General features: G+C 42.5%; 1 protein-coding gene across 1 annotated transcript; it reads right to left on the bottom strand.

The window, feature by feature from the left end:
- Positions 1 to 629: 629 nt before the first annotated feature.
- Positions 630 to 24,854, bottom strand: mtm1 (myotubularin 1). The gene is made up of 16 exons (XM_056369129.1): positions 24,768 to 24,854; positions 19,464 to 19,545; positions 17,779 to 17,851; positions 16,064 to 16,158; positions 15,204 to 15,314; positions 14,249 to 14,350; positions 12,706 to 12,789; positions 11,417 to 11,566; positions 10,526 to 10,711; positions 10,199 to 10,381; positions 9,889 to 10,044; positions 9,674 to 9,721; positions 9,462 to 9,554; positions 7,968 to 8,081; positions 7,683 to 7,859; positions 630 to 7,339 (listed from the first exon to the last, which is right to left on the bottom strand). Exons 2-16 carry the CDS (start codon positions 19,518 to 19,520, stop codon positions 7,145 to 7,147), a joined length of 1,824 nt encoding a protein of 607 aa, XP_056225104.1. The 5' UTR covers positions 19,521 to 19,545; positions 24,768 to 24,854; the 3' UTR covers positions 630 to 7,144.
- Positions 24,855 to 25,171: the final 317 nt, after the last annotated feature.

The following is a 25,171-nucleotide window of genomic DNA, read 5'->3' as shown; positions in this document are numbered from 1 at the left end:
TCACAATGGAGATAGGAATAAAGCGGCTGTACTGTCCCGTAAGATTTTAATGTGTAGAGCAAACATCAGCTGAAATCCTGTGACAGAAAGATTACATTTGAATAGTCAAAGAGGTAATTTACATTTTGTTATAGATTATAAAAATATAATTTATAAGAATCTGTTGTGTTATTTATTGTCATTGCACTTCCAGCCTTTATTTTCTTATTTCCTGTTTTACAGTACTGTTAAATGAGTGGGAACATTTACATTTATTGATGCTTTATAGATCAATTAATAATCAGCTTATAGATGGAGTTTGGTCCAGATGCGCTGCAGCTGTTTTCCATTAGATCAGTGGTCAAACAATCTGCAGGAGGATTTTCCACAACCTGGCAACCCAGAAGTTCTTATCATCGTCTCATAATTGATCTATAATGCATGAGTAAATGATTGAACAATTCATAATGCCACTAATTATACCTTACAAACCCTTTATAAACCGTGCTTTATCATAAAGTATTACTAAAGAATCCACTAAGTGGCTGTGAGGGATGTTTAGCTTTATTATTGGGTCACTGTACATGAGTCTGAATGATATGAGACATGATCACAGTTGAGTCAAACAAACAAAGAGCCAGAGACAGACGTACTTAAATTAATTTAATCAGTAATATTTACATAACAGGAGCTATCCAACAAACTGTGGAGAGGATATAACATGATTAAAAGACATACATGTGAAATGTGCTCTGACTCCATCTTTCTGCTGAGACCAAAAAGATGCTGAAACACATTTCCTGTGTATTCATTAGAAAGCAGGCTATATTATGACACAAACCCCTCAAACTACAATCCGCTATGTTAATGAAAGAGTCAAACTGAAATGAACAACGACACAGGTACTTGTCAGATTCATTACCACAGAGCCAGAGTGAATCTAAAGACCATCAGAGAACTGAGAGGAAGATGTCAACGGTCTGTGACAAGTGAACAGATCCAGAAGCTTCTACCTTTTATCCTGGGTTATTAGCAAGTACAAAAAAAAAAAAACCAACCAAAAAAAAAATATTCCTCAAAAAGAAAACATTTACCCAATGGAGCAGAAATCCACAATTTATACCAACAATTTCTGAACCAACATTACTTTCCTTTTTTTATAAAACTGTAAGATTTTACACTACACAAAATAATTGTATTTTACAACAATAGAACTTTAGACAGTAAAATAGGTTTTGATTGAGGTAATTACATCATGGTGCTTGTACAAAGTAAAAAATAAAAAAAATAGATTTTCATCTGTTTTCCCCTAAAAACACAACCACCCGACCGACACACGTTTAAAGTGGCTGTCTCTGCTGTTTTACCTCTGACCCTCCTCAGTGAGACCAAACCTCACCTCGGACACAAATCCACCTGTTTGTGAACAGGAACCAGGTTGTTCTCTCTACTCCACCCACTCCACCACAGAGAGGTCATGTTTGAGATCTGACTCGCAGGTGGCCCCTCCTCTCAGACTTCACCTAGGTACACCCCTGATTCTGTTCAAGTTGCCCCCAGTGATGATGGACGGCTTTGGCGCCACCTGCTGGCCAATCCATGGAATTACATGCGTATAGTTGATATCTGGAAGGACTAGGGATGGGTTGTACTTGAAAATGACTACTTTGTACAATTGTGCTGGTTTTTTTGAAAAGCAGTTCATACCCTGCCCCCTCTCTCACCTCAACACAGCCGGCCAATCACGGTGAAGCAGATGTGAACATTGGATTGTTGGTTTCAGAAAGTTACAGAAATGGTCGAAGATTCTTTCTCCAATCCAATCCGCAAGAGTAAAGTTCTCCCATGACCAGGCCTCGTTTATGTTGAAGTGAGACACTGAAACTTCTTGCCATGACACTTCTGCTTTTAAAGGTCAATTCTGCCTTGAGAGTAACATAACCTCTGCAACCAACACTACTATTAACTATTCTCCCAGTCAATGTTGAAGTTTGGAAACTCAACTGAGAACCCTGTGGGTCTTAGAACAGTCAGGGAATGTACCTTTAAAGGGTGGAACTGACATCTTTGACAGTTAAAGGGTACGTTGACACTGATATTTGCTCAGTAACAAAGGGTCATGATGTATTAACCAACAGGGTTCATTAAAGATCAGGTAGTTTGCAGTTTTCAGGGGGATAAGGAGAGGCTTCCTTTAACGCAGGTAGAGGTGCCCAGGTAAACCTTGTTACCAGAAGACTTCCTGTGGTGACTTCCCACCTGATCCCACTTCAAACAAACCCAAAAACCAACAGCGTTGTCCCAAATCAGAGCGTACGAGGCTGGAACCAGCACCACAGCAGTCAAGCTCAAACATGACAGAAGGTGATTCTATCAAGAATCAAGGCACAAATCTGGACATGACCTGACGCACTTCACAAAATGACTTATTACACCTCATTCACAACTGAAACTGTCGCACTGTACATACAATACATCATCATCACTGCTTCCAACTTGCTGGAAATCCAATCAGCTGGAGTCTAGGCTGGTTTTTCCGTGCCTTCCTGACTCCAATTCCTCTCTCACCACAAAGGCTGCTGACTTTAAATTCAGGGATACTGTAGAGAAGCACAGTGGGAGGAGCTTTATAAAGTATCCATGGTTCCAGAAGTAAGCTTCAAATTCTGTGGAGCTAACAACAACTCCCAATGGGCATTTTGGTACGAAATATCCAATCACCAATCTTAAATCTTGTTGCCTGTGTTGATAACGGCAGCTTGAAATCGGGGACATTGCTTTTTAAAAACATTAAAACAAGTGCAGGTTAAAGTTCAAACCAAGACAGCATCTAAACCATGTTCACCCCAGGTAAGTAGAAGGGTTGGCTGGTCTGCCGAACACCAGTGCATGACTGAACAGGAAAGACAGTTGGGTTTTTGCACCATAATATTCATTTGTGAAGGATGTTTCGTCATCACAGCTGCTAATTATAGAGGGAAAATCCTCCCGGAACCAGCTGCTCCTCACACTCTGCATCATCACTGGGCACTTTAACAAACCAGGCAGCATATCTGTAAAATGGTGTGCCTCGAGTGGCATGTTGTCTGTGCTGACAAATACTAATGTAATCAAAGAAAAAACCCTCAAAGTCTCAAGGAGTCAATGTAAACACGTGGTCTTGAGAAAATGCTAATGGGTTTTTTGGTATCTATCAGTCCACTGGTCTCGTTAGAGAGAACTGCTGGGTTACTGTAATAGTAACTCATTTGTGACAGAGGTGTCTATACAATGTTAAACCTGTGGTGAAAGGGGGACTGATCTACAGTGGTGATCCATACAGACATCCAGGTGTATCTACCCAGCGCCACAGCAAAGCACTGTAGCAGCGTTAAAGCTAAACTGCTACCTAGACCACACCTGAAGCTTTGTTTAGTTCTTATTCATTGGTTTTATTGGTGATGGATCCAACAGCTGGAACCGCCAATCAGGATTTTTTCTGATGGATGATGATGATGTGGTGGCAACATAAAGTCTACACTTCAGTCCTGGTAGTCCAGCCCCAGTTATTGATCAAGTGGCCCGGGTTGGAACAAAGAACCAGACGCCGAGGACTACCAGACGTTTCTCATCAGACTGACTGAACACACACGGGTAGAAATAAACAGTTCTGTCATCATCTGACAGATTGAGTGATACAGTACGGACATCGTGATGTTTTACCACAATGCTGGCCATGATTCCTCTGAGTTTGTGTCAGTTGGTTTCAAACTAACTAGAAGGGGAACTTTTGGAGTTAGCAGCAAAATCCTCATCAGGCTATTTCTAAAAATCTTTAAATTCCATTGTCATAACAGAGAAACTTGATTCTGTTTCCAACACACGCGCACACACACTGATGTCCATGTGATGTCCTGAGTTTGACTCTTCACACTGTTGTGTAGAAACCAGCTCCATGACAGCACAGAAACCCAAACACACAACTATCACAGCAGGTGTTTTTTGGACAGGTCGGGTTTCAGCTCCTTCTACTGGAGGGTTTTATGGAAGCTCATTTGAGTCAGGGAGGAAAAAAAGTAAAATGATGATAATAAAGGATAAAAATAAAAAATACGTACAGTAGGTCAAAATTAATGACATATTAGTTAGGTAGAACGTTACGTAAATTTATTTCACTTAAATGTTTTAAAAGTCTAAATCTGTGCTGTAGAATTTAGAGATAGTAGGTCATACCTTTAAGGCTGTGAATCAAAACAATGACAAAATCTAATAAACTGACTTTAGTTTATCTGATTAAATAATTTACTCACATAAAAAACAACAAAATTTTAATTTAGAATGTCAATCATGCATAACTGATTAAATATGTCATTGTTTGAAAACAGTCCCCTATAACTTTAACATTCAATTTTTTTGCAGTTTCTATCATTTTTCCTTATTTTTAATTTTTCTGGCAGAAATGATCTTCCATAGTTTGATTTATTACTTGCTACAGAAGTCAAGGATAATTTCCTAAAGTTTACAGCACAGGTCTTTTAGCTTCCCCATCATCATATTAGTTATGATGACATGTTTTTTTGACGTATAGGGAGAAGCTACAAACATAGAGTCCAATAGGATGCAGAGAGGAGCGGAGAGACAACTAAACTAGTTGTTGTAAACAACACAATTATTTTGTCCAATCAAATAACTGGAGAATGTGCATGTAAAATAACTAAAACTGTCCCACCCGATGTCCAACTGAAACGTGGGAAACTCTTGGATACAAAACCACCACCTGTCCAAAAGACACGCATGCTGTTCGCTCACATGTGACATTTCACACTGGATTTTTCAGTGAGGGAGGTTTGAATATCTACAAACTGGCTGATTTACAAAAAGAGTTTTTGTTTTTTTTTTTCCGTTTTTGCTCACTGTCCCTAAAACCGTGTGCTGGTAACAAACATCTTGGCATGGTAAGGCTATCATGGACCTGGTCTGGGTTCTCCATCCAGGCTCTGTGTTTAGTGAGACCATAAAGGTGCGAGAGGTGATGCAGGATCAGAGGCCAGCACCACTTCATTCCCCTAAACTATCTTGAGCACCTGAAATACATTTCAAACGGTATCAAAGCTGCATTCATAAAAGTAAATCACTGATTGGTTGTAACCAAACTCTTCCTATTGGCTAAAACTGTATTTGCTTAGGAAGTGCTGGAAAATACTGCAGAACATGCGGGACAGAGACAACTCTAGCTTCCATCCACATCAACACATCCAGCTCTGACCCGACACCTGATTCATACACTTAGCTGGAGTCGGGACGTCTGCTGCAGGAGCTCCAGGCCTCGGACCCTCCAGCATCAGCTCTGCAGCCTCTGCTCCTCATGGGATAGGCCAACACTCAGTGCAGCAGGTAGGAACAAGTGTGAGAAGTGAGAGTTGTACAACGTGTTGATTAGCATTACGCTTTGTTCACAGAGGACACCAGCGGCTGTGCAGCAGGACGAAGGCAGGAAGAGACTGGGCTGAGTGTGTCACCTGATCTGCTGCATTTACATTTCAATCACTCATCTTGAATTCGGGGGCGGTTACGCTAATTTATTTAGGTAACCCAGAACATTATATTAAAGTGAATTTGACCAACAGCTTGTGTGAGCAGACAGCAGGAGGACACAGTAGGTGGTGTGTGTTTGGATTTGAGGACTAATTTGATCATTTGACTCTTCTCCTGCTGGTCCAACAACGTGTGATCCAGATCGGATTTTAACTCAGAATAATGTTAGAGCTATTGCTTCAGTTTTATTTCTTATCATTATGGTTTTATCACTTTAGTCAAAATGTTTATTGACTTTCATTCATCATTTTACCGTTTTACTGTAGTAAATCTTTAATCTGCACATCTTTTTTTTTGTGCATGTGTGTGTGTGAGTGTGTTGTTTTACTCTTGCTCTGTGAAATACTTACAAATACAGGCTATATGTTTGTATGAAAGGTGCTGTATGAATAAAGTCGAGTCGTGGATGCCAACAGTCTGCAGCTCTCTACAGCAGTGGCGAATTAGACCACAGACCGCCGTCTGATCAGATTTTTACTTTTTACGTTTTATTACAGAAAGTGCTTGAAACCATAAATATTCATACATTCTGTCATTGTGTTACTTACAGATGGTATTATAGTGAAAATAAATTATTCGCCTTTTTGCTGGGGACCCCCAGGAACCACCTCAGGGACCACCGGGAAGACCTCTCTTTGAGAACCACTGATCTACAGCTCTGTATCATGTTGCTGTTTTCACCAAACCACAAACACTTATTTAGCAATCCAATCATATCTGAAAGATTTAAATCCCTCTGAGAGACGCAGACAGACTGAGACATCCAGTAGCTTATTATGTGAATGTGTCATTTCACTGTGACTTTAAAGGTTTTAAATTTTTTTTTACATAAATAATTTCTGAGAGTAAAGACAGAAATTTCCCCCTGGAGTGAACCGCATCTTTTTTTTTTTTTTTTGTTTAAGCTAAGCTAGGCTAGGCTAAAGCTAGTGCAAGCTAAGCCACACCCCTCACGTCTCTTTCAAGTGGAAGCACAGATAAAACTTCTCTCAGTGTTGAACCTCTAATGTACGACAGTCGTAACTCAAGGGTCACTTACTGGCCTTATCCAGAGCTTCATCTGAAGAATGTGAGTAAGTGGACCTTGAGTTAAGATTCTATAAGTACACTTCCTCAGTACTGAGCACACACACAGAGAGCTGGGCCTCGGTTCATCAGGGAATCTGATGTAAATTGATTGAGGTGGACGGAGGACACACACCTCCGGCCCCGCTGCGCTGCCTGTGTAATACACAACCGCTGTGTGTCCTGTGTGTTCAAGCCCTTTGTACTGAGAGCCACTGAATGTCTTTAAGGCTTCACTGTATGACGAGTGTGTGTAGAGATGTGTTGTGACAAGGCTGTACTGTGACATATTGCATAAATCGCCACCATCACCTCTATGGTGTTAGAGTTAACCATCAAAGCTAAGTCTTATTAGCATCCTTAGTTATCACAGTTAGACTGAGCAACACTAATTCATTCCCTGCGTGTGTGTAAGACAGAGATCAGAGTGAAAGACACAAGTGCAAGTCAACAAGTATATCAGAGAGAGAGTGTGTGTATGTGTGTGTGTGTGTGTGTGTGTGTGTGTGTGTGTGTGTGACTGCCTTCAGAAGGGAGTGTGTAGGTGTGTGTATTGCTGTGATGGTGTGGAGGAGGGGGGGGAGGGGGTGTTGGGGGTGGGGCTGTTAGGCAGGCGGGAGGAGGGGGAGGAGTCAGAGAGCTGCAGCTCCTCCAGCTTCTTCAAGTACTCGTCTCTGAGGGCCAGCAGCTCCTTGTAGCGCTGCTCCACTGGGCTCTGCTGCTGTAGACACACACACACACACACACACACACACACACACACACACTCTTACTGTATTAACTGTATTTACTGTGAATAATTTGTGATGCCTGCTTAATTGCTTATTAATTAAAAAAAAATGACTTAAAATTTGGAATTATCATGTTCTTAGTTTTAGCCAGATTAATCTCACATTTATAAAAGGTAAATACTGCCAAAGATAGAAACAGGTAAGGCACAGGTGACAGACATAGAAAGCACCTGCTGGTCTGTGTATATACTTCTTACAAAGCAGCTGACACAGCGAGGAGGGGGCTTCTGTGCCCCTGAGGGTACATTATAACAAGCACTGCGGGTCTCCTACCTGCTGTCGGATGCGCGGGTTCCAGCGGATGTAGTATGTGACCCACAGCTCGAGGTGACGCATGCTGGCGACGGGGTACAGGACTCTGCCGGACTCGGGGGTGTAGAAGGGGTTTAGATAAATGTCCATCTTACCGTTGACCAGAGACCACAGAGACACGGTCTTTGACCTCACCTCCTGACCACAGACAGAGAGGGGGGGGGCGTCAAACATGTGCAGAGGAATACAGTGCAGTCTGCTGTGTGTATGTAGAAGGACAGGTGTTAAAGGTCCAGGTGGGCTTACGTGCTGGTCTCGGGCGCTCTCACAGTTGTAGAGGAAAGTCCCGAAGCGGCAGCTGTAGAGGTGATCCAGGATTGTCAGCAGGAGGCGCTCGTTAAACTCAAAGGCTGTTGGAAACTGAGAGGAGACAAGAGTTCACCAGGTAGTAGACTTAGTAAGGCAATATCCCAAAAAGTGTTGTTATTTTTTGGTGCATTTCATCAACAAGACAGTGTAGAGACGGGAAATCGAGGGACAGAGAGAAGGGGAACGACATGCAGCAAAGAGTCTGCTGGGCTGGGAGTCACACCAGGGAGTCGCTGCTTAGAGCGTCTGCACTCACGTGGTCTGCACCCTAACCACTGAGTCACCCAATATCCAAAACTGTACTTGTAAAAAAAAAACAGTCCAGCTTGAATATCACGATATTATCACGGGGGAGTTCAGGTGTTTTTTTTTTTTAATTTTTTATAATATATATTATTGTATTTGATGTTTCAGGTGTTTCAGTTTTATTAGTCACATGCAAAGGTACAATGTACAGTAAGCAAAGCAGTGACATGAGGGTTGGACTCAGCAGCAGGGCAGTTCACAGACGGCCTCATCTCAGATCAGACAACACTCTGTAAGACTGATATTCTGTTTTTGTTACAGCACCAAAAAGACCTGCGACAACATTCAGGCACAGCTGAGTTTGAAAATGTCAACAGTGAGTCTAGAGGGCGCCGCAGGAAAATCAGGGACAGTATGAAGCTGCAGCATCAAATAGTGACATCTGGTAATGAAATCTTCCCACTCAGGGTCCTATCTTTGTAGAAGCACAACAACCGGTTCCAGCAGCTCCCTCACAGTTTGGTATTTTCCTGAACCTGACTCTTTCTCTGTGGTATTTTGGCACCTAGTGCAGAGCACATGGTGAACAGGTGGGCAGTTCATTCAGAGGTAGTCTCGCAGACCGTTCTGCTACAGGGGGAAAAACACTCTGTAAACCAATCTCAGTCATCTTGGGCCGTACTGAGCCCAGGATGCACAACGGAGCCCCGTGGGCGTCACAGGGGTGGGTGGGTGGGTGGCTGGGCGGGGTTGTTTCGGTGGAACATTTGCACCGTCATTAAAATGTCTGATTCCCCAGAAAGAAAAACGCCTCAAAAACAGTCAAAACGTGTGTCGACACATCTTCATCTAAACTAAATGTGCAGCGTCTCGGCTGCAGCTCTGAGGTTGATGTCGGTTCCTGTAGTGAAGGAGATTTTGAAAACAGTAACGGGCAGGGGAAGCAGGGAGGGAGGAGAGCACCTCCTGGGACAACCTACATCCAATGAGTCACACTAGTTCAGATGAGACATGGTAAAGCGAACTGCTGCCATTAAACTTCCAGTGTTTCCAGTGTGAGAGAGAGAGAGAGAGAGAGAGAGAGAGAGAGAGGGAGAGAGAGAGAGAGAGAGAGAGAGAGACAGAGAGCAGGGCATGGAGAAGCAGTGTTTAAATGCCTGTGACACTCCCTGGAGCTGAACTCACCTGTTTAGTCATCTGCCAAACACAGTCTATGAACTGAACAAAGATGGGTGATCTGTCCTGGTCTGCGTGGTTCTTGTCCCCATGACCTATCCTCTACACACACACACACACACACACGCGCAGACACACACACAAAAAATTCAGTGAACTGAGTCATTTCCTGTACACTGAACAGCAGTGAATATAATATCAGCTGTAAAATTGTTGCTTACTGAGGCAAATTTGTGTCCAAAGCTGATCCACTCCTTCTCTATCAGCACCTACAACAAATGTTCATCACATCAGGTTTCATTTTAATCTTCATTTTCTGTCATTTCACTGAAGCTTTATTCTAGAAGTAAAACCGCTGCAGCTTTGTGCTTCCTCAGTTGGTTTGAATCCAGCACCTCAACAACATATTGTATCATAAGTTGCTCTTATAACTGACCTGGAAGCCTCTGAGTGTGCGGTAGTGACTGTCCAGCATCAGCATGGCCAGAGAGGTGAGCTGAGCGGTTCTGTCCCAGCCGTCGCTGCAGTGAACCACCACAGAGTTCCCACTGGAAACCTTGTCTGCTACCTGGATGGCTCCTGACAGCACCAGCTGCGCACACACACACACACACACACACACACACACACACACACACACACACACACACGATGCACGAGAACACATAAAGATAACATAAACATCTTAAGCAAGTGTTTATACATGGAAACTGTTCATTCATCTATGTGCAAACTCCTCCTCTGACCTTGACATGTTCTAGCCAGTGTGTGGACTCTAGACTGGACAGCCAGTGGGACTCCTCCACGTTGGGGTAGACGATGTCTTTGAGCTTCTTCAGGGACTCCCTCATGACGTGGATGTTCTGGATGTCCAGGAAGATCAGCTCTGCGTTCTGGTACTCGTCGCCTTCGTAGCCTCCTCCGGTCGCCTGGGAATCACACGTGGGACGAGATCAACAATAAAGGCAACAACAACAACTCTCAACAACTGTCATCACTGAGTCCTGCTGCAGAGGGAGGCTGACGGCTGCTGCGCCCCCTCCTCTAACCCCTGACTTCCTGTCCCCTCTGACCTTGTTGGCCACGGCGTTAACGTTGGGCCTGGCGTCGAAGATGGTGAGCTTGGTGGTGTCGTTGGCCTCCCTGATCAGGTCCAGGTAGCGCTCGTCGTCCTTGTTCCTCTTCCCGGACATGCCGACCAGAGGCTGACTGCAGCGGACGATCACGGCCTGGTTCTCCCTGTGGATCCACGACAGAACCTGAGGCGCAGAGACAGAGGGAACATGTACAGATACCAGTGAGCATTGTGGGACATGGAGTCACTGTCGGGAAGCTATAACGGAAACAGTTGTGATTGTAAAGCGTACTTCTCTTTACTTATGTCGGGCAGGTTTCAGTTCAAGAGCATCAGTGAATCAGTTTGAATCACTAGTTTCTATAGAACCTCTCTGATCAAACACTGGGTCTAACCTGTGGACCAGCTCAAACACTCGTTAGAGTCAGTCCCTGGTCTGTTAATCCTGCTGAAGGACGTGGGGTTCGTTTACAGGCTGAAGAAGAAACAGTCATCAACATACTGAGGTTGAAACGGTGACAGGACAGACTCTCACCTGACGGACTGAAACTAAATATCTGAGTTTACAAATATGCGAATAGAAACTGTCGTAGTTCTGTTTCTAGGTCAGGTGAGGACAGGTCACATGACTGAGTTTCAAACAACAAAACAAGAAACGCAAACTGCTACACACAGGTTGACTCCCAGTTTTACTTCTGCTCCTTTCATTTCACTATTTCAGTATTTCAGAGAGTTTATAATTTACACGTTTTGTCTGTGAATCCAAACCTGATATACGTTATTCCCCTGAGCCAGAAGACTTCATATAAAAGCTAGTAAGTGGACCTTGATTTAAACCTTCTTTAGTCACAACATGATTCAGTTTTCCGTAGACCGGCGTGGAGCTCACCGGTATGCGTCCTCTGGACCTGAAGGTGGCCACTCTCCTCAGGTCCTCCTCTTTACTCTTAAAGGGCACAGCCAGCACAGTGGGGTAGGTGTCACACAGCTCGTAGCTCTTATTGATGAATGTGATACGCCACTTGTTGTTAGGGAGACCCTACAAGAGACAATAATCATCAGCATCAGCATCATCATCATCATCATCATCGTGTCAATAGAGCCATCGACAGCTGGTGAAATGGCCTCGTTCTCATTTATGTATTAAATGTATCATTCTCTTATTATTATTAGTAGTATTAAATCAATATTAAAATGAATTTGCCCCACAATAGTTTCATGTTGGCATTCTCCGCATATAACCAAACGCTTGCGAAACCACATATGTCACTGGATCATAAGTAAACTGATTCCACCTCCCCAATAATGCGTGCTTCCCCCACCCTGTTACCCCACCCTGTTACCCCAAGTACCTGTCTTCTGTTTCCTACCTAGACCTGAAGAAGGGGAGGGGAGAAGGAAAAAAGAATAGAAAATGTGTTTTTCTTTCCTGTTTCATCTTCTTTTCTCTCTTCCTCTCAATGACTCACATTATTGTAACAATAACAAAAGCTGTCAGTTGTTTTGTCACACTGGTAGTGTATGCCATCATGTTACGTGATTATATCACCCTCCTTGTCTTTGTAAATAACAACACACACACACACACACACACACACACACACACACACACACACACACACACACACACACACACACACACACACACACACACACACACACACACACACACACACACACACACACACACACACACAATCACAAATGAGTGGCTAAAACCAGGTCATTTAAACCTGTGGGGTCCAGCAGTTCTGGCTCTACATGGCTGTCAGACCCTACAAATATGGTGGGCTCCTGGTTTTCAAACTCCATGAATACAGTAAAGCAAACCCACACACCCACACACACCCACACACACACCCACACCAGCTGATTGGTGTTAAAGCAAAGCCGTGTGCTGTTAAACAGAATATGTTGTGTGTTGTTTCAGAACCATGGACAGAGCTGTGTGTGTGTGTGTGTGTGTGTGTGTGTGTGTGTGTGTGTGTGTGTGTGTGTGGAGATCAATAAACACACAGAACAGCCTGCTTCCTAACTGATTATTACCAACGCTCTGATTATTACATGTAAATAAATAATGTTTAGTTTCATTTAAACACTGCACAACGGGCACATCAGGCAATTTTCCAGGGTGCTGACCGGACCATGTGACTATGGAGAAGGTGGTGGGGGCCTCACCTGGCGTCTGAACTCCTCTATGGGTTTATAGATGTTCCAGCCGTTGTCCCCGTACTTCTCCTGAGTCACATACGCAAACACAGGCTGGACAGAGGGACAGAAGAGACTTATTTACACAATACACTGATACTACAGCAGCATCACAGTGACCCAGAACACACACACACACACACACACACACACACACACACACACACACACACACACACACACACACACACACACACACACACACACACACCTTATCTATTATTATTAACAGAAATAAGAGAAGTATAATAATGAGAAACATTCTAAAAACACAGATTATAAAACAGATCATATCTAATTAAAGTGCAAAGATTAAATGATTAAATGAAGGAGAACAGAGCATTTTTTAGCTTCTTCTTAAAGCCAGTTTGGGCTCATATAGATATATACATACATATATATATATATATATATATATATATATATATATATATTTAGGGCCCCTAGACGTCTGACATCCTCAAATATTTTGTGTAAAACAAAGATATTCAGTTTATGATGTTCCAGAACAGAAGAGCAGTAACTTCTCACATTATAGAGCCTGGAACTTCCATCAGTGACTATAACAATTAGTTGATGATAACATTAACTGTTGTCACTGTGACCTGAAGCTGCTAACTGCTTTATCATGTTTTTCACATATCAGAATACTTAGCCTCTGGTTACTGTTAGCATAGCATGCAACAACATGTTCAGCTCTGTGAGTGATTCTGACTGAGATGCTCCTTTAATATTTGTCCTACTGTCCGCAGAGTTATACTCAGACATTTTAATCCGAGAACCAGATGTTCAGATGTAACACAGTTGTTCATATTTTTGTTCTGATGATCAGATGAGACAGTTTCATGTCCATCCTATAGTCTGTCGTTGTCTATGTAGAAGATGAACAGGACTTTTTATTTCACTGTGGACGCCTGAAATAACTCGCACCACTTGGCAGCAGTTCGCAGGACACACGTCAGACAAAGGAGCTGTAAACACTTTTAAAAGACAAACCCCTGCTGCATTATAAAGCTGAGAGCTTGGCTGTTGTCCAGTGTAGCCCGGAGGTAGTTAGCAGAATGAATGCAAAAGGTTTTCATCGTCTCTTTTAACCTTAACCAGAGACATAAAAGAAGCCGTACTAAGGCTCTGACACAGATTTGATCACATGCAGATATTAGACAGGCAGATGTAGCTGCGGCGTGGGCGGGCAGGTGTGTGTCATGGTGTGTGAGGGGGCTGCATCTCTGCATTTCAGCATTTGCATGAATACTGGGCTCTGAAACAGATGGAGGTTGACTGAGCCAGAGCTGACTGCTGCTATAAATACACAGAGTGTTCACGACTGGACTAATGTTCACCATAAAGACAGCGGAGCCTCTCAAACAACCTGAACAGGTGTTCCTCCTGGTTTAGTCAACCAGTGTGGATCTGATGATCGGAGGAAATGAAGCTCATCTGTATCATCTGCATCTACCCAACAGCCCTCAGTCAGTGGACGGAGGCAGAACTGGATCAGACGCTGACTTACCAGACCATGTGACAGGGGGAAGGCGTGTCTGAAGAGGAGCTCAAAGATGTCTCGTCTGCTGTGGCCCTCCTGCTTCAAGGCAAACCTCAAATTCCTCATGTCCTGAGGAGACAGAAGATAAACACATTTACTACCAATAAACACAGACACACACACACACACACACACACACACACACACACATACAGTACTGAAGACAGATAAGACCATGTTCCAAGACAGAGAAGCATTTCTTCATGGAAGTATGTGTGACTGCCGTGTGCTCTGATGCCAGCACAGGATTTCTGGATGACTTCATAACTGAAACTCTCTGAGCTTTTCCGCTGATTTAACACTGAACTCCTGTAACTCTTCTAGGGCAGATTTCAACACCTGGAAACAGACTGTGGAAAATCACTGGAGTTCTCTTTTAATGTAGTGGCTTCAAAACAGCAGAGGTTGTACAGTATTCACTTGATTGAAATGTGAATATAATAGACTATATTAGACTTGGGCGATATCCAAAATTTAATATCTTGATACAATCAAGCACAAATATCGCGACATACAATATTATCAACAAACAATATAATTATATTATTGTATTTTAGGTTTCAGGGGTTTCTTATAATATATAATAGTATTATTGTATTTTATGTTTCAGGTAGAAGTGATGGTGCCACTTGTCATTGAATATTGGCCCAAGCCTATTGGCTATAGGAAAAAAAACCCCATTGTAACTCATAAAGTATAACAGTTATCAATATGAAAAGTCAGAGCAGCCATCTACAGTGAATTATACAGAATGTGACATATCAAATGTTTTGGTGGACTGCACAAGTATTTTTAAAATGTTAATTAAAAATACTGATTGTATATAAAAGCTGAACATTGCATATCAATATACATTTCAAGCTCAAAGAGGGTTGCTGTAAACATCTAAATGACTATTGGACATGTAATAAAGCGCACACACCTTGCAGGTGATGTCCAGGCCATACGAGTTTTCTCCTCTGCTTGATGCCCCACCCATCTTCTCCACCCGACTGATGGCACCCAGAGGAACATCCAGTGTCACCGCCACATCCTACAACACACAGTCAGCATAAAAAAAAGCATGCATGCTCACTACATCAGCCAATCAGAAAAAATGCTTTCAATACTATATGGAATTGTTCCCTGAAAGTTCATTTAGGAGAATTAATACATATACGACCTGAGAAAGCCCAGACCTAGACCCCAGATACCACTGAACCCAGAGACCTTCAGACTGAACCGATTGAATCCTGCTTAATGTGAAGGCACTATCACTTCAAATATTCAGCTGGTTCAGATTTTAAAACTCTCTAGACACGGACAGTGAATTTGCAAATGTGACACAGAGGCAGCAGAGGTTTGTAGTTGAGCTGAAAGAAAAACATATTTTCATTCTTGATTGATACGTTGATTTTCTTTTTCTTCAGTTTATCATTTAAATTAAGTCTTAAAAATCAAAAACAAAAACATTGTGACCTCTCCTGAACTTTAGTTTATTACTGTCCTGTTGCAAATTCCTCTGGATTGACCAGAGCTAAAATAAGTTTTTTGTACAAAGTGTTCGTTTGAGTCAGTTAAAGGTGTGGCTCACAGGATCAGGATGGAACCAACTCATCGTCAGCCAGGAAAAATCCTGTTTGACCTGACACACACACACACACACACACACACACACACACACACACACACACACACACACACACACACACACACCACACACACACACACACACACACACACACACACACACACACACACACACACACACACACACACACACACACACACACAGGGACTTACAGTGTCTGAGCTCTTGAAGTAGAGTCTGTAGTTGGTGATCAACACTTTTCCTTTCACAGCTCCACTGAATGGACAGATGTAGATGATGTCTTTATCTGAAACACACAAACATATTCATTTGACTTCTCTCTTATACCTGAGTCTTATTGGTGTCACAGCAGCACTCCCTCCTGCAGACAGAGGTGTTCAGGCCTCATTGTCACTGTTGGTGAGCAGTGAGCACAGTGGGGAAGACAACACACTCCTCTGTGGTGGGTTAGAATGGCTCTACACTGTGGTGTGTGGTGAATGTGATACCTGAGGCTTCAGCCTGGTCTAACCGTTGTTTTCATAATATATACTTATGTAGAGCTTTTCTAGTCTCATCGACCAGTCAAAGTGCTTTACACTACACACAGGCCCTGTTCACACCTGGCATTAACAGGTTAATGAGGTTAAACCAGCATTAAACCAGCATTAAACCAGTGTTAAACCAGGATTAAACCAGTGTTAAAACCAGTGTTAAACCAGGATTAAACCAGTGTTAAACCAGCATTTAACCAGCGTTAAAACCAGCGTTAAACCAGTGTTAAACTAGTGTTAAACCAGTGTTAAACCAGCATTAAACCAGTGTTAAACGAGCACCTCAGTCTAATCACAGGATCACAGTTAACCTGGAGGATCTGCAGCTCTCTCATATCTGACCTGGAGACCTCAGACCCTGTTCACACCTGCATTAACATGAGTCTTCAGTGACCACTTGAGATCAGATCTCACTTCCTTGCTTTATATGCAAATAAACACGTTTGGGTTGTTGTTTTTATCCAATCTGACAGACGGGTCCGTTGTCAATGTGCTTGTGTGTTTGTGTGTGTGTGTGTGTGTGTGTGTGTGAGAGTGAGTGAGTGAGTGAGTGAGAGAGAGAGACAGAGAGAGAGAGTGTTATTGTCTGTAATGCTCTGGCAATATTGTCCACCTGACATTCATGCCAATAAAGCATACTGCATTGAATTGAGACTGACAGCAAGAAAGAGACAGAGCGCGGTACGGAGGGGTTGAGTCAATCAATGTGCTGCTCACAGCTCCACAGTGAAGTCAGGTTTAATCAATTTGAAATAGTAAAATATTTTGGTATTTAGGTAAACTGTGTTGGGACTAATCAGACTGTGACAGAGGACACTGAAGTTGGTCCTTCAGTGTGGACACATGTGGTCCAGACCACCTCCGAATGTGGTCTGAGTGATCGGATCTCAAATGTGTCCTAAATGAGTCTTGGGTGCGTTCACACCTGAACTTAGAGCTGACCACCTGTGATCAGATCACCTGAGACGGATGTTAATACCAGGTCTGAACAGGGTCATACACACTTCAACATGCGGCCTGGAGGAGCTGGGAATCGAACCACCGACCTTCCGCTCTACCCCCCTGAGCCACAGCCACACACACACACACTCTGTCAGTGTGTTCCTGTTGCTGAATCTTGAAAATGAAAAGCATTTTCATGATGTGTGAGTATCACAGAGGGGTTATGTTAGTTCTTTGTTTTCTGCTCTGTAGTTTGACGGGAGGAGAAACACGAACACAGCACAGTTGTGTTGGTTGCAGACATCCATCACAGTTAGCTCGTCTATAGTGCCACATTTATTGTATTTATTGTGACCTTCATCGTGTCAAACTAACTGATGACAGAGAGTCAAAAAAAAAAAAAAAAAAAAAGACGATAGTGAAACACTCACCTGTAATTCTCTCCTCTCCTGGCAGCAGACTGACATCTGCTAACAACTCCATCTTCAGAGACTCTCTGGAGGTCTACACACACACACACACACACACACACACACACACACACACACACACACATACACATACACATACACACACACACACACACACACACACACACACACACACACACACACACACACACACACACACACACATACACATACACACACACACACACACACACACACAGAAAGTTGTATTAATAAAGAAAAAATCACAACAAGTAAAAAACAGGCGAAAGTGGAAGTCTGAAGTGTGTAAGATTGAAACTAGTTCTATTAATAAAGTGTTTATGTGGAGGAACACACAGGAAACAGGAAACTCAGACATGTCGCTGTAAGTTTCTAATAGTTCCAGTGTTTGTGTCTCCACAGAGAACCACTGATCCTCTGACGTTTCTGCTGAATGAACCTGATTCTACTTTTCCTGACTGAACAGAAACAGTCATCATCATCTTTACAGTATAATGTTTCTCTGACCGCCTCGCTGTCTCTGCTCTCCGTTAAGGGTCAGCTGTTCAGGACTGGGAGGACTGTTGCTGGTCTGGTGACTGTGTCCAGGCCCAGGTCCAGGTCCGGCCAGTCCCACAGAAGCTGACTTTAGCCTTTTTTCTTCTCTGTCGGTCATGCAGATGAGACAGCAGCACAAACAGTTCAGAGTCTGTGTACAGGAAATAAAACCCTGCTGGTCTCCTGGGAGGTGTCTTCAATACTAAAGTAGGACACGGTGTCTCTGAGGACAGAGTCAGATTCTCAGTGTCCACTGAGATGAGACTGTAAACATGGATCTGTTCCTTTTATGGAAGATGATGGAGAGAACACCATGAGGTTATTAACATGCTCTTCATCCTTTTATTCGCTTTTCATTTATTTCCTGTGTCAACACAACTTCACCGACTTCAGACACATTCACAAAAGTCTTCAGTCCCTTGGTCCAGTTCTTTGTAGGACCTGGATTCTTCCTGTCAGATCCTCTCAGACTCAGACAGGACAGGAAGTGTCCGTGACAGATGGTCTATGAGGTTTAGGTGTGGACTTTGTCTGGGACACTCAGGGACAGTCAGAGACCCGGTCCTGAAGACTCTGCAGTGTTGGTGTTTGCTTCAGGTCACTGTGGAGCTGAAAGGTGAACCGTCTCTCCAGTCTCAGGTCTCCTGGACTCTGGATCAGGTTTTTCTTCAGGGACCTCTTTGTATGTGACCAGTCTCCCTGTCCCTGCTGCTGTTACAGTGACTGTTGGGTTCTTGGTCTCCTCCCTGGACACCAGGTCTAGAAGAGTCCTGGTTCCAGACTTGTTCCTCTTCACAGTTCTTGTGAAGAACACTCAGAGCTTCTTGTCCTGATCTGTGTCTCACCGCAGTTTATCACAGAGGTCTACAGAGAGTTCACTGGACTCTGGTCTCTGTCCAGACCTGCAGGTGAACTGTGGGACCTGATCATCTAGAGACATGGCTCTGAAGACTTTTAATAATGAGAGATTCAAGTTTTGATTTTACTAACATGTTTTCACTTTGTCAGTATGAGTTATTGATTATAGGCTGATGGGTAAAAATGAAAGGTGAATCCATTTAAAACTGGATGACCTAACTAAGTGAAGGAGAGTGAGTTCTCTCTGACGCTGCTGTGAATCCACTTACACTGGAGATGTGTGTGTCCAAGGCATTAGAGTTGTAGACTGAGACAGGTGAGGCCATTGCTCAGGGAGGGGGCTTCCACAGGCTGAGACAGAGAGAGAGAGAGAGAGAGACTGTTAGGACTGCTATACCCAACAGAAGAATACTTAGTATTCACATACTCATAGACAGTGATTCATTTATTCATTTACCATGAATTATTATTTACATGGTGCCAACATCATCAACACCAAAGCTCACTGTGCAGCAGCTGAACCACAGACCCGCCTCATGAGGTTACATCAGCTGCTAACTCTGGGCTTAACTCTGGACTTCCTGTATCACGAAGCTGGTTCACTTCTAAATGGAGTACATGACAAGGCATGCTGCACATCTCCAGGGCAGTTAACATGTGAATAACCTACCGGCCAATCAGCTCGCTGTTCTACTGCAGGATCCTGATGAGAACTAATACAGTACTGAAGTCACCTGATCAATACTGGATTCATCAGGTCATTGATGTCGATATTGAGGATCTTAAAATCTCAGCAAAGTATCAGCCGATATTTATTCTCCAATATAAACCAATCACCTTTCATTTTGTTAATACATTTAATTTAACTGACATTTTACAGTGTAAAAGCAAACCCAGACTCTGTTTCTACATGACCTCAAGCATAAAGTTGACATGCACTCAGTGAGCGCTTTATCAGGAACACCACACCAACACTGGGTGGTCCGTCCTCTGCTCGCACACAGCCTCAGGTTTCTGTTCTCGGTGACAGGAAGTGGAACCTGACGTGGTTGTCTGCCGTTGTAGTAAAGGATGGGTATTATTAATATTTTAACGGTAGTACTACTTTTATCGATACCGCTCATTAATCCAGTAATTTTACTGTATTCTTATTGGTACTTATTGTTTGTTTTTTTTGTAGGAGAAAAAATATGTGTATCATATGTTTGTCTTTTGGAATTTATCAACATTTACAAGAGTGCATCAAGAGTGAAACAATAAACATCAGATTTTTGGTCTCTAAAAACTCTTTCTGTTCTCATCACTCTCTCCATAACAATGTCAGCAAACCAGAAATTATGAGCCATGTTTTCCTGTTTTTTTGTGGTTGGGTGCCACTGCACACTACAAATGTAATTGATTGTTACCACGGTAACATTGGTCTTAGGCCTGAGTCAGCCTGGGGGTAAGGTGTCTAATGTTTTTGGCTTAAAATGAGTCAGTCTTTATTTTTGTGAAACGGTCTAACATTAGACTGATCTGTGAGTAAACTGAAGACTGGACCAACGCTACAAACCAGTCTCACATATCTCTGTGAAACTGGCCCAGGATCTGCAGGTTCTACAGGTGTTCCTAATAAAGTGCTCAGTGAGTGTTCTAATGCACAGGCTCTGATTCCAGTAAAGTGACGATAATAATAAGCGGAGCTAGATAATTACAAACCAGTGGAACCAGTTTGTGGTTCATTATATCTGATTAAAGAAAGTAGGGATGGGTGATATGAAACTATTTATTAACTCCATCACAGTTTAACACCAAGGATTTAACTTTCGCTCAGAGATCCACGTCTCCTGACTGTTAGTCCCTGGTATTAGTCAAGCTCCAGATACACTAACTCCCATAATGCAACTCATCTCGCATCTTTGAATTAGACCCTCCCTGTGTGTTAAATTCAGAAATCTTTGATTTAGGTTATTTATACTGATTATTCCTGTTTATTTGATCTGATTCATTTATTGTTTTCACTATTTCTGTCATTTCTTTTGTAACTTTGTTAAAAAAAAAAAAAAAAAAGGGCTGCATGAATAAATTATGTTGTAGTTTATTATTAAATGTCCACGTCTTCCAAATGTCACCCCTCCAGTGTGTAATAGAAGCTTTCCTTCAGTCTCAGAGATAAACCTGCTGAAGACCACATCAAACAGCTGTCCATCACAGGGTCATATTCTACCTGGTGACAGGTAAACTGACTCGGGTCTAAAGAAGGTGGCACGTCAGTGGTTAGGGTTTGATGATGAATCCCATGTTACATCTCTTTACCTGGTCTGTTTGGTAGAATGAAGAAGTCTGTTTTTACTTCACTCGACAAATTTATCCTCTTAGATTTACCAAAATAAAACTGGATGAAAATATAACTTTGTCCACCACAGTGACATCAGTGAGAAACACCTCTGTGTTCAGCAGCAGCTCAGACTCCATCTTCCAAACTAAGCACACAGTTCAATCAACACCGCTTTAAATCAATTTCAATTAAACCTGAACATTACAGCCTTCATGAAGCAGGATTTACTGCAGGACTGTTGGATAAGTTTTAGATAGGGCTCAACAATTCACTGAAATATTATTGAAATCTCAATACGGCCAAGTGCAATATCTAAATCGCAGAGGCTGCAGTTTTTTTGATAAACGGTCAAATGTGTCACAACAGCAGAGACATATAAATGAAAGATTGTTGTGCTACAGAGACCCCCAGCCTCCAAATCAAATGCAAAGATGTAGAGGACCAAGACCGCCAAAAAATCACATCATCATTTTTAAATGTATTTTCAGTGAAAATCAAATGAAACTGGAATTACCACCTCATGTTTTTTGATTATTGATTTGATTATGATGTCACAGTGAAGCTGACCTTTGACCAGTTGGATATAAAATGATGTGACTTCATTTTATCGTTATAGACATTTGAGTTCAATTGTGTCAAAATCAGTGCATGAATTTGTGAGATATGGCCAAAATGTGTTTCGTGAGGTCACCATGACCTTTACCTTTGACTTTTAACTACCAAAATCTGATCAGTTCATCGTTGAGTCCCAGTGAATGTTTGTGCCAAATTTAAAGAAGTTCAGTCAAGGCGTTACTGAAATTTTGCATCCACGAGAATGGGACGGACAGAAGACCCGGACACAATATGCCTCTGGCTGTTGCTGCCGTGGAGACATAAAAATAACTTTTCACAATCATTTTTTTTTGCATATTGTTCACCCCTAGTTTTAGCTGGTGTTCCTAATAAACTGAGAACAGTGTAGTTAAAAGAGGGAAAGAAATACAAAATTAATTTAAGCTTCTTTCTTAAACTAATCCATCATACTGTGTCATAACTGACTCTGATAATTATTCATGAAGTTGTTTTATAGTCAGTTTATTTTCTATAATGTTGTTGTGTTTGACACAGTGAGAGACTGAGACCTTCACAGACAGATCTGATCTGAACGCACTTAAACGCACCATCACTCTTAACCTCAGGTAATCCGACTTTGTGTTACTGCTCAAGCTACCAAGAGGGGATATAAGCCGACACTGCATCAGCTGTACTGATCCCAGACCAGTCACCAGGTGAGTTTCCATCCACATGTTTTTACGCTCATTCCTCTTTCTGTGCATAAAACATAAAATATCACATAAAAGTTTTTCACTTGGGTGAGTTGGAAAAATAGGAAAAAAAAAAGGAGACCCACTGCCTCAGCTGAGACGGGAATCTCCTCAGTCCTGTGGAGGATTGAGATGTAGCTGCTACCACCGGCTCACCCTGAAGCTGTGCTGCATGGAGGAGGATGCCGCAGCATCACCTGCAGACGGTCAGCTGAGCGACAGGCTGTGAGAGAACTGAGCACCCTGCTGCGATGCATCAATACTCACATTAAAGACATGAAACTTGGCAGGAGGTACTGCTTCCTCATTCTGTGAAAGCCTCTGACAGCAGCGTGAAGACCTCACCATCACATCTATTTATAGTCTGGTTCATGTTGGTTTGATACGAAATGAACATGAGCTTCATATTACAGCTTCCTGTGTCTCAGGTTATTTCAGAGCTCATGAGTTCGTACTGAGGAAGGAAATCAGTACAGCAGCGAACAGGTAAACACTACCTGTTTTGACAGGGACACCTGTAACCATGGTGACTGCACATTAAAGATGACACCTCAGACTGTTTAAAAGATAAATGGCAAACACAACGTTTATACACAATAATCAAACGTTGATTAATCAGAATCAGGCGTTTCCTGTACTGCAGCGGATCCATGCTGACACATATGTGACGAACTGAAATCAATCAATAATATTGACTATGCTGATGTATTGATCCCACTCCAGCAAACAGCAGCTGGTGCAGGAACCAGGCTGTAGAGTCTGCACAGACTCACAGTCAGAGTGTTTCACAGAAAAAAAAAATCATGATGTGATGATTCTGATTTTGATTCTCTTTCTATCTTTAAATCGCACCTCAAAACACAAACTTCAAAGCTGCCTGTTCTCTTTAACTCCAACACCGGCATTCAATGCAATCATATTTGTTTTATGCAGTTATATTTATTCTAATTTATTTCATTCTTGCTATTTTTTTCACTAACTGTGAGTTATAAGGAGTCCTTGAGATCTTTGAAAGGCACCTATAAATAAAATGTATTTTTATTATTATTATTATTATCATTCTGACAAATATTAGGATATGAGTTAGGATTACAGTGGGAATATTAGAATTTCATTTTCACTGAAAAGAATATAAACATGATGTTGATGTTGGCTGAGGTCACAGTGCTTCATTTATAAAGACTGTGACACATTTTATCAGCGATCTTTTTTTGTTGTTGTTAATATTTTCATTAATTTCCCAGCCACAGCAGCAAAACAAACACATGCACAAGCTGAATAGTGTTCATTATATCCTCATTAACATCTCTCCCACACAGCTGTGGCAGAAGCCTCTGACCTTTGACCTGAGCATCAGTTATGATGACAAACATCTCTTACAACAAAGCACTAAAACACTTTCACCTCATGTACAGACTGAAAAAAGCTTATTCTAACCGAGCACAGAGAGATACGATGACCAGACAGCAGCTGAACCACAGCGAACTGATTTTATTTAGGCTAGTTCACAGACTGGTTCTACGCTGGAACCCAGGCTGGTCTATCCGGTATTTTCCACAGACTATCAGGACCTGACAGCTCAGGATCAGTCCAGCAGCTCTGAGCCCTGAACACAGTGTCTCTGTGTTTCTCTCCATCGGCAGCAGATCAGGGTCAGACCCGGGTTCTGTTCACAGCAGGTTTTAAACACTCAGAACCGGCAGGGTGGGGGAGAACAAAGGTTCTCCAACACCCCTGAACTGAACTTTTCCAACTTGGCCGCTCCAGCGGGTACAGCTGTGGAGTTGACCAGGAAATAGCAGAGGCCTAAACGGTACGGCGGCTCGCTCCAGCCGAAATTCAGGCTGTTTCTCCGCCACAGAGCTCAGAAACCTCCGGCAACCGCCTCCGGAGGACACTTAGTGAGGACGCAGCTGGACTCACCGCGGCCAAATGCCTTTACTTACCCGCAAAGTGCGATTCTCCCGCGGCTGAATGTCGATCTGTTTCCCTCAAGCCACAGCAGGAACTTACTCTCGTCACGTGCCGGCCTGTCATGGCGCCGATTGGCTGGTTGTCAAACTACTGCGCGCAAAGAATGTTGGGAGATGTGGTTTCCAAACGGGTTGCCATGTTCCACATTTGTCATATTAGGCACGAAATGTTTGTCAGATTTTCAAATGAGTGCGCGTCATTTTTGGCAACAGAACGTACTGTTATATGCCTATTTTATAAAATAAAATAAAATAAAATAAAGTGTTCATACAAACAGAAACAGAGAACTGAATTTGAGGCAGTAAATACTATTAAAAACAGATTTAAATTTCACAATGAAATAAAACAATTGGAACAATTTCATATATTGACATAT

Source organism: Seriola aureovittata, chromosome 23, assembly GCF_021018895.1.
Source record: "Seriola aureovittata isolate HTS-2021-v1 ecotype China chromosome 23, ASM2101889v1, whole genome shotgun sequence".
Classification (NCBI taxonomy): domain Eukaryota; kingdom Metazoa; phylum Chordata; class Actinopteri; order Carangiformes; family Carangidae; genus Seriola; species Seriola aureovittata.
This window is presented reverse-complemented; position numbering and strand designations above follow the sequence as displayed.